Here is an 11,017-nt window from a genome sequence, read left to right as displayed (position 1 = left end):
GTTTCTGGCCCGTCCCATCCTATCTCTGCCTCATCCCGTCCTATAAATGGCCCATCCCGTCTCGTATCTGGCCCGTCCCGCAACTGGCCTGTCCTGTCCCGTATCTGGCCTGTCGCTTCCTGTATCTGGCCAGTCCCTTCCCATCTTGTCCTGTCTCTGGCCTGTCCCGTCCTGTCTCTGGCCCGTCCGGAGCTATCTCTGGCCTGTCCAATCCTGTCTCTTGCCCGTCCCGTCTCTGGCCCGTCCTGTCCTGTCTCTGGCCCATCCCTTCCTGTCTCTGGCGCATCTCTGGTCCGTCTCGTCCTGTATCTGGCCCGCCCTGTATCTGGCCCATCCCATCCAGTATCTGGCCCGTTCCATATCTGGCACGTCCTGTCCCTGGCCCAGCCTGTCCCGTATCTGGCCCGTCCTGTATCTGGCCTGTCCCGTATCTGGCCCGTCCCGCATCTGACCCGTCCCATATCTGGCCCGTCCCGTCCCGTATTTGGTCCGTACCGTCCTGTATCTGGCCCGTCCCGTCATGTATGTGGGCTGTCCCATCCTGTCTCTGGCCCGACCCGTCCTGTCTATGGCCTGTCCCGTAATGTCTCTAGCACATTCCGTCCTGTATCTGGCCCGTCCCGTCCTGTATCTGGCCCGTCCCGTCCTGTCTCTGGCCTGACCGGTCCAGTCCTGCCTCTGGCCAGTCCCGTCCTGCTCTGGTCCGTCCTGTCCCTGGCCCATCCTGTATATGAACCGTCCCGTCCTGTATCTGGTCGCCCCGTCTCTGGCCCGTCCCGTTCTTTCTCAGGCACGTCCCGTCCGGTCCTGTCTCTGACCTGTCCTGTATCTGGCCCATCCCGTCACGTATCTGGCCTGTCCCGTACTGTATCTGGCCCATCCCATTAAAGGTAGTATTATCAAATCCTTCACAAATTTAAACCTCCAGGAAATTTAACCTGGGGTGTGTTTTAAATTAAGGTGAGTTCAATAGTTAGAAAACTATGATACTTTCCATAAATTATTACCAAAATGTTTAAATGACACCTATCAAAAAACAGCCTCCTCCATATCCTCTCAAGCTGTCCTATCCATCACCAAGATAGGTGCATTTTCTGCCATTTAGGTAGAAGTAATCTTCAAACAATTTGCTTCTAATTTAGATAAAGTACCAGGAAAGTATATCATGCAAACTCTACATGTGATGTTTGCCTATTAAACAATAGTTGTAATATTTATTTGTAAAACTTCCATTTTCTCTACGCCTGACCTACACTACTTAATTGTAACATCCCTGGCGGCGTGCTGGCATGGCTTCCCATCTCACACCATGAAAGACCGCCGACTTACCCACCAATGCAGGCTGAGCACTATGTTCCTATGCTGGCTGTGTACATGTGTCTTGGCTGCTTGTTGAGGGCGGCAGCAGCAGCACTTCCTGATTCTTAAAGGAACAGTGCACGCATTCCTAATGTGTCCCCAGTCCTGTATCAGACCCGTCCCATCTCTTGCACGTCCCGTCTCTGGCCCATCCCGTCCTGTCTCTGGCCAGTCCCAGCCTGTCCCTGACCCCTCCCATCCTGTCTATGGCCCGTTCTGTAATGTCTAACCTGCCCCGTCCCGTATCTGGTCCGTCCAGTCCCATATCTGACCCGTTTAGTCCTGTATCTGACCATCCCGTCCCGTATCAGGCTGTCCCTTATCTGGCCCATCTCATCCCGTATCTGGCCTGCCTCGTCCCTTCCCGTCTCTGGTACGTCCTCTCCTGTATCTGACCCAACCAATCCCTATCTGGCCCGTCCCTTATGTGGCCAGGCCCAGTCATTATCTGGCCCGTCCCGTATCTGGCCATCTCGTATCTGGCCCATCCCATCCTGTCCATGGCTCATCCCATATCTAGCCTCTCCTGTCCCATATCTGGCCCGTCCCATATCTGGCCCATGTCGTCCTGTATCTGGCCCGTCCCATATTTGGCCCGTACCGTCCTGTATCTGGCCTGTCCCGTACTGTGTCTGGGCCATCCCGTCCTGTCTCTGGCCCGTCTTTTCCTGTATCTGGACCGTCCCGTCCAGTCTCTGGACGGTCTGATAATGTATAGCATGTCCTGTCCTGTTTCTGGCCCGTCCCGTCCTGTCACTGGCTCGTCCTGTCCTGTATCTGGCACGTCCCGTACCGTCTCTGGCCCGTCCCATCCTGTCTATTTCCCGTCCCATAATGTATTGCTCGTCCACTCCTGTTTCTGGCCCGTCCTGTCCTATCTCTGGCTCGTCCCGTCCTGTATCTGGCCCGTCCCATCTCGTATCTGGCCTTTCCCGCATCTGGCCTGTCCTGTCCCGTATCTGGCCTGTCCCTTCCTGTATCTGGCCAGTCCCTTCCCATCTCGCCCTGTCTCTGGCCTGTCCCGTCCTGTCTCTGACCCGTCCGGTGCTACCTCTGGCCTGTCCAATCCTGTCTCTTGCCCGTCCCATCTCTGGTCCGTCCCGTCCTGTCTTTGGCCATCACGTCCTGTCTCTGGCCCGTCCCGTCCTCTCTTTTGCCCGTCCCGTCCTGTCTCTTGCCCGTCCCCTCCTGTCTCTGGCCCGACCTGTCCTGTACTACCTCAGACCAGTCCCGTACTGCTCTGTCCCGTCCGATTCCTGGACTGCCCTGTATCTGGACCGTCCTGTCCTGTATCTGTCGCCCCGTCTCTAGCCCGTCCAGTCCTGTCTCTGGCACGCCTCAGTCCGTCCTATCTCCGGCCAGTCTCATCCTGTCTCTGGCCCGTCCCATCACTTCGTATCTCTGGCCCATCCTGTCTTGAATCTGGCCCTTCCTGTATCTGGCCCGTCCCTTCCTGTATCTGGCCCGTCCTGTCCTGTCTCTGGCACGTCTCGTCATGTCTCTGGCGTGTCCCGTCCGGTCCTGTCTCTGGCCCGTCCTGTTTCTGGCCCATACCGTATCTGGCCTGGCCCGTCCTGTATCTGGCCCATCCCATTAAAGGTAGTATTATCAAATCCTCCACAAATTTACACCTCCAGGAAATTTAACCTGGGGTGTGTTTTAAATTAAGGTGAGTTCAATAGTTAGAAAAATATGATACTTTCCATAAATTATTAGCAAAATGTTTAAATGACACCTATCAAAAAACAGCCTCCTCCATATGCCCTCAAGCTGTCCTATCCATCACCAAGATAGGTGCATTTTCTGCCATTTAGGTAGAAGTAATCTTCAAACAATTTGCTTCTAATTTAGATAAAGTACCAGGAAGGTGTATCATGCAAACTCTACATGTGACGTTTGCCTATTAAACAATAGTTGTAATATTTATTTGCAAAACTTCCATTTTCTCTACACCTGACCTACACTACTTAATTGTAACATCCATGGCGGCGTGCTGGCATGGCTTCCCATCTCACACCATGCAAGACCGCCGACTTACCCACCAATGCAGGCTGCGCACTATGTTCCTATGCTGGCTATGTGCATGTGTCTTGGCTGCTTGTTGAGGGCGGCAGCGGCAGCACTTCCTGATTCTTAAAGGAACAGTGCACGCATTCCTAATGTGTCCCCAATCCTGTATCTCACCTGTCCCATCTCTGGCCCGTCCCGGTCTCTGGCCCGTCCCGTCCTGTCTCTTGCCCGTCCCTGGCCCCTCCCATCCTGTCTATGGCCCGTCCTGTAATGTCTAACCCGCCCCTTCCCGTATCTGGTCCGTCCAGTCCCATATCTGACCTGTTTAGTCCCGTATCTGGCTGTCCCTTATCTGGCCCATCTCATCCCGTATCTGGCCCACTTCGTCCCTTCCCGTCTCTGGCACGTCCTATCCCGTATCTGACCATACCAGTCCCTATCTGGCCCGTCCCGTATGTGGCCAGGCCCATTCAGTATCTGGCCCGTCCCATCCTGTCCATGGCTCATCCCATATCTAGCCTGTCCTGTCCCATATCTGTCCCGTACTGTATCTGGGCATCCCGTCCTGTCTCTGGCCCATCTTTTCCTGTATCTGGACCGTCCTATAATGTATAGCTTGTCCCGTCCTGTTTCTGGCCCGACCCCGTCCTGTCTCTGGCTCGTCCTGTCCTGTATCTGGTCCGACCCATACCGTCACTGGCCCATCCCATCCTGTCTATTTCCCGTCCCATAATGCAGTGGTCGGCAAACTTTTTTGCACCAGGGACCGGCTTTAAGCAAGACCAGTTTTCAATGGCCCGGTGGGGGTCGGGGCGGGGCTTTGGTCATATGTGGGTGGGGTTATGGAGGGGTGGAGCTTAGTGCATACTTATCATATAATTATGACATTTATAATGAGAATGTGATTCAACTTACCATAGGTTCAGAATGAGTGGGAGCACCAGGCTTGTTTCCCTGGATCAGTGGGAGCACTGGGCTTGTTTTCCTGCAACAAGACGGTCCCATCTAGGGGTGATGGGAGACAGTGAAACCCAAAGTGTGTTCCTTATGTCCAGTCTACTCCGTAATCTCGTTTTTGCTGTTGTCATGGCAGAAAACCCAGTTTCACAAAGATAGGATGTTGGAAAAGGAAGCAGAGTTTTCAGTGCTTTGGTGGCGATCCCAGGATATTCAGCCTTGACTTTAATCCAGAATGTTGGGAGATTTGAAGTCTCAAACATACTTTTAAGGCTACCATCATTTGCAATCTCAAGCAGTTGGTCTTCAAGCACGGACAAGGTCGATTCACCTGGCTTGTTCACAAATGGGTTGCGAATCCATTCCTTCCTAGTTCGTGGGTCTTTTGTGGTCGGAAAATAGCGCTCAAACTCTTCTGAAAGCTGAGATAGGTGATCATGCACCAGCTGGGAGAATGAAGGCTCAGGCTCGGTCTCTTCCAAAATTCCTGCTAATGTTTGAAACATGTCAAATATCCCTGTTCTCACTCGCCGTCCCCACACTTCCAGTTTGGCTTTAAATGCAGCAACTTTATCTGCCAACTTGAAGGCAGTTGTCATTCTCCCCTGAAGTGACAGATTAAGTTCGTTCAAAAAGTTGAATATGTCACATAAGTAAGCAAGTTTTGTGACCCATTCCTTACTACTGAAATGTGCTGCAAGTGGCGATTCTTTTTCTAAAAGAAATCTATAAAGCGGGTCTCGTAACTCAAAAACTCTGGCCAGTGCTCTACCTTTAGAAAGCCATCTGACTTCTGTGTGTAGGAGAAGACGTTTGTGCTCCGCGTCCATCTCCTCACAGAGCTGCTCGAACAGACGTGAGTTAAGGGCATGTGCTTTTATGTGATTAATAACTTTAATCACATCTTGCAAAACGCTGTTAAGTTCAGGTGACATTTTTCGGCTTGTCAGCATTTCTCTATGGATGACACAGTGCGTAGACTCGCATTCAGACGCAACCTCTTTGACCCGGGTAGTTAAACCAGAAAGCCGTCCCGTCATGGCAGCTGCTCCGTCTGTGCATATACCGACACAAAATGACCAGTTTAGGTTTCCTGATATGTAATCATCCAAAGACTTGAATAGTTCTGCACCTGTGGTGTTGGCTGGCAACAATAATGCACATAACATATCCTCATGCACATCCTCCTGAAAAATATATCGCACATAAACAAGCATCATTGCCTTGTTGTCAACGTCAGTAGACTCGTCAACCTGGATTGCGTACCATGGTGACGCATTAATCCTCTCCAACAATTGTACCTCGATGTCTTCTGCTATTTCATTAATTCGTCTACTGACAGTGCTCGCTGAAAGAGGAACCTGTGCCACTTTTTTAACCGCAGCCTCTCCTAAAAGTTCCTGGCAAATCTTCTTAGCGGCAGGCAGGATCAACTCTTCACCAATAGTGAAGGGCTTCTTAGCCTTGGCAATGCGGTTAGCCACTAAGAATGATGCTCTCAGAGCAGACACATTTGTTGATGTGGTGGCCTTCAATAATTGCTTCTGTCCTTCGTGTTCGCGTTTTTTTCTTTCAAAAAACTCCAAAGGCTTGTCTTTTGATGCATGGTGCTTGGTCTGTAAGTGGCGAACCAGTTTTGAAGGCTTCATGGCCTCGTTGGATAGCCGGTCGCCACATATCAGACAGAGTGGGCTTGGGGCATGTGAATCGCCAGTTGCGATGAACCCATAATTTAAGTAGGACTCATTGTATTTTCTTTTAAATGCAGCTTTCTTTTTTTTAGCAGTCATGGAGTCTTCATCTGTCTCATTGGGTCTTTCTTCCTTTTCAAAGAAGCTCTTCAGTGATGTTTGTTTTTTACTCATTTTACAAGGGTTAGAGGTGAAGGCGTAGTGGGCCCCTAACACAGAAAGATGGCTACTGCTACTGGAGACAGGCACTGATGATGATGACCACCACCACTACTGCTGCTACTGGAGACGGGCACTGATGATGATGACCACTACTGCTGCTACTGGACACAGCCACTGCTGCTATGAATTTTCACTGTTATTTGCTTTTTTCACTTTAACCAGAAAATCTGCTGCTGGGCCGCACGACACCAGAACACAGCTACAGGAGTCATAAGGGTGGGACACCTGACGTCATATCTAGCTGCCCATTAGCATCCAGAGCCCCTCCCCCTCCAACTCGCAGCTAGCAGGAGGGGAAGGAGCGCTGGACACACATGACCTGCTTGTCCCTGCTCCTGCCTGAGCACATTCTGCGAGTTGGGCCGCATGGCTAATTATCTATTCACTGCCAGTCCCTCCTCCTCTTTTCTTATAGGCTACTGATCACATGCTGGCTTTCTCCCTGCTGATCCTCTACAACTGTCAGCGGCGCCGCGGACCAGCTGAAAAACCCCAACGGCCCAGTCCTGGTCCGCGGACCGGCGGTGGGGGACCTCTGCCATAATGTATAGCTCGTCCCGTCCTGTTTCTGGCCCGTCCCATCCTATCTCTGCCTCGTCCCGTCCTATATCTGGCCCGTCCCATCTCGTATCTGGCCCGTCCCGCATCTGGCCTGTCCTGTCCCGTATCTGGCCTGTCCCTTCCTGTATCTGGCCAGTCCCTTCCCATCTCGTCCTGTCTCTGGCCTGTCCCGTCCTGTCTCTGGCCCGTCCGGTGCTATCTCTGGCCTGTCCCCAGGATGCGCAGTAATATGGGATCGTGTTCTTATCATTTCTCCCACAGTCCCTGCAGCTTCAGCCGCACAGATCGGACCCCGGGGCGAGGGGTGATACCTGCTGCAATCCTTGTATCCTGAAGTACTGCGGCCGCTGTACTGGGGTCCTAGAAAGTTATACCCCAGGGAAGACAGTGGAAGGAGGAACACGGAAAGGGATCATTCATACTTATCCGTCACTTAGTAATCGCCATCTTCCATCTGTGGCCTGGAGAAAATGCTGGTCTTGCTTGTAATCGGAGGGGAGGACACATCTGCCGGTGAGACGACTGCTCTGCTCCAGTGATCGGCTGCAACTGGTGTGAGTGGGGGATTGAGCTGTGTAATAAGGGAGAAAACGATGATGTCATAAAGGAAGAAAAGGTGATGATGTCATAAGAGCAGAGAGAAGCCCAGGACGAGCACAGCAATAGCTCCTACAGCAATTCATTATTTTCACAGCTTAATGTTTTTTGTAATCTGGAATAAATCTTTATGCAGAGGCTTCTCTGTGATAGAACAACCACCCCCACCATACACAGCACAGGATGGGCCCCGGAATCACTGCTATTGTGCACTTGATGTAATCTATAAATATGGACATCCTGGCACAGAAAGTGAAATAACCAATACTTGCATTCACCAGTAGAGGGAGCGCAAGAGCGAGCAGCATAAAGCCGCACATTACATGTCCTATGTATACAATTACCGGGCGGTAGAGGGCGCAATTTGATAAAAGAGTAATAAATAAAATCACCAACTGTAGCTCGCCAGCGCCGCCTCCAGGGTCCTTCCTCCGGCATAAAGCACAGTGACGGCCTCCAACACCGCCCTCTGCCCGCCCCCGGCCGTCGGTACCTCCCAGCTCTGTCAGCGCCGCCCGGGACAGGAGATGAGGCTGCGCTTGTTACCTCAGCAGGACGCAGGATACTTCATGCCGTTGGAGCCGGTGTTACGCAGGGGACGTCGGTCAGCGCGATGACGTCACTGCATGGCACCGACAAGCGTTGACTGTGAGACGTGATAGAAGAGGAGGCGGAGGCTGCGGTGACCCGGAGCCTGGAAGAAGGAGGAGAAGAGAGTTCATTTTTATTCTTATATTATTTGGCCTCTGACTGGGGGACATTATATTATATGTGGGTCTGTGGGGACATTATATTATATGTGGGTCTGTGGGGACAATATATTATATGTGGTTCTGTGAGGACATTATATTATATGTGGGTCTGTGAGGACATTATATTATATGTGGGTCTGTGAGGACATTATATTATATGTGGGTCTGTGAGGACATTATATTATATGTGGGTCTGTGGGGACATTATATTATATGTGGGTCTGTGGTAACATTATATTATATGTGGGTCTGTGAGGACATTATATTATATGTGGGTCTGTGAGGACATTATATTATATGTGGGTCTGTGAGGACATTATATTATATGTGGGTCTGTGAGGACATTATATTATATGTGGGTCTGTGGGTACATTATATTATATGTGGGTCTGTGAGGACATTATATTATATGTGGGTCTGTGAGGACATTATATTATATGTGGGTCTGTGAGGACATTATATTATATGTGGGTCTGTGAGGACATTATATTATATGTGGGTCTGTGAGGACATTATATTATATGTGGGTCTGTGAGGACATTATATTATATGTGTGTCTGTGGGTACATTATATTATATGTGGGTCTGTGAGGACATTATATTATATGTGGGTCTGTGAGGACATTATATTATATGTGGGTCTGTGGGTACATTATATTATATGTGGGTCTGTGAGGACATTATATTATATGTGGGTCTGTGAGGACATTATATTATATGTGGGTCTGTGGTGACATTATATTATATGTGGGTCTGTGAGGACATTATATTATATGTGGGTCTGTGAGGACATTATATTATATGTGGGTCTGTGAGGACATTATATTATATGTGTGTCTGTGGGTACATTATATTATATGTGGGTCTGTGAGGACATTATATTATATGTGGGTCTGTGAGGACATTATATTATATGTGGGTCTGTGGTGACATTATATTATATGTGGGTCTGTGAGGACATTATATTATATGTGGGTCTGTGAGGACATTATATTATATGTGGGTCTGTGAGGACATTATATTATATGTGGGTCTGTGAGGACATTATATTATATGTGGGTCTGTGAGGACATTATATTATATGTGGGTCTGTGAGGACATTATATTATATGTGGGTCTGTGAGGACATTATATTATATGTGGGTCTGTGGGGACATTATATTATATGTGGGTCTGTGAGGACATTATATTATATGTGGGTCTGTGGGGACATTATATTATATGTGGGTCTGTGAGGACATTATATTATATGTGGGTCTGTGGGGACATTATATTATATGTGGGTCTGTGGGGACATTATATTATATGTGGGTCTGTGAGGACATTATATTATATGTGGGTCTGTGAGGACATTATATTATATGTGGGTCTGTGAGGACATTATATTATATGTGGGTCTGTGAGGACATTATATTATATGTGGGTCTGTGAGGACATTATATTATATGTGGGTCTGTGGGGACATTATATTATATGTGGGTCTGTGAGGACATTATATTATATGTGGGTCTGTGAGGACATTATATTATATGTGGGTCTGTGAGGACATTATATTATATGTGGGTCTGTGAGGACATTATATTATATGTGGGTCTGTGAGGACATTATATTATATGTGGGGCTGTGGTGACATTATATTATATGTGGGTCTGTGGGGACATTATATTATATGTGGGGCTGTGGGGACATTATATTATATGTGGGTCTGTGGGGACATTATATTATATGTGGGTCTGTGAGGACATTATATTATATGTGGGTCTGTGAGGACATTATATTATATGTGGGTCTGTGAGGACATTATATTATATGTGGGTCTGTGAGGACATTATATTATATGTGGGTCTGTGAGGACATTATATTATATGTGGGTCTGTGAGGACATTATATTATATGTGGGGCTGTGGTGACATTATATTATATGTGGGTCTGTGAGGACATTATATTGTATGTGGGTCTGTGAGGACATTATATTATATGTGGGTCTGTGAGGACATTATATTATATGTGGGGCTGTGGTGACATTATATTATATGTGGGTCTGTGAGGACATTATATGTGGGGCTGTGGTGACATTATATTATATGTGGGTCTGTGAGGACATTATATTATATGTGGGTCTGTGAGGACATTATATTATATGTGGGTCTGTGAGGACATTATATTATATGTGGGTCTGTGAGGACATTATATTATATGTGGGTCTGTGAGGACATTATATTATATGTGGGTCTGTGAGGACATTATATTATATGTGGGTCTGTGAGGACATTATATTATATGTGGGTCTGTGGGGACATTATATTATATGTGGGTCTGTGAGGACATTATATTATATGTGGGTCTGTGAGAACATTATATTATATGTGGGTCTGTGAGGACATTATATATGTGGTTCTGTGAGGACATTATATTATATGTGGGTCTGTGAGAACATTATATTATATGTGGGTCTGTGAGGACATTATATTATATGTGGGTGTGAGGACATTATATTATATGTGGGTCTGTGAGGACATTATATTATATGTGGGTCTGTGAGGACATTATATTATATGTGGGTCTGTGGGGACATTATATTATATGTGGGTCTGTGAGGACATTATATTATATGTGGGTCTGTGAGAACATTATATTATATGTGGGTCTGTGAGGACATTATATTATATGTGGGTCTGTGAGGACATTATATTATATGTGGGTCTGTGAGGACATTATATTATATGTGGGTCTGTGAGGACATTATATTATATGTGGGTCTGTGAGGACATTATATTATATGTGGGTCTGTGAGGACATTATATTATATGTGGGTCTGTGGGAACATTATATTATATGTGGGTCTGTGAGGACATTATATTATATGTG

At 47.8% G+C, this 11,017-nt stretch overlaps 1 protein-coding gene across 1 annotated transcript; it reads right to left on the bottom strand.

Moving 5' to 3' along the window:
- Positions 1-4,414: 4,414 nt before the first annotated feature.
- LOC141164904 (SCAN domain-containing protein 3-like) lies at positions 4,415-6,191 on the bottom strand. The gene is made up of 2 exons (XM_073650613.1): positions 4,551-6,191; positions 4,415-4,447 (listed from the first exon to the last, which is right to left on the bottom strand). Exons 1-2 carry the CDS (start codon positions 6,189-6,191, stop codon positions 4,415-4,417), a joined length of 1,674 nt encoding a protein of 557 aa, XP_073506714.1.
- Between the last annotated feature and the right edge of the window lie 4,826 nt (positions 6,192-11,017).

Source organism: Phyllobates terribilis, unplaced genomic scaffold (assembly GCF_046119375.1).
Source record: "Phyllobates terribilis strain yellow unplaced genomic scaffold, ASM4611937v1 Scaffold_10__3_contigs__length_209671492, whole genome shotgun sequence".
NCBI lineage: Eukaryota > Metazoa > Chordata > Amphibia > Anura > Dendrobatidae > Phyllobates > Phyllobates terribilis.
This window is presented reverse-complemented; position numbering and strand designations above follow the sequence as displayed.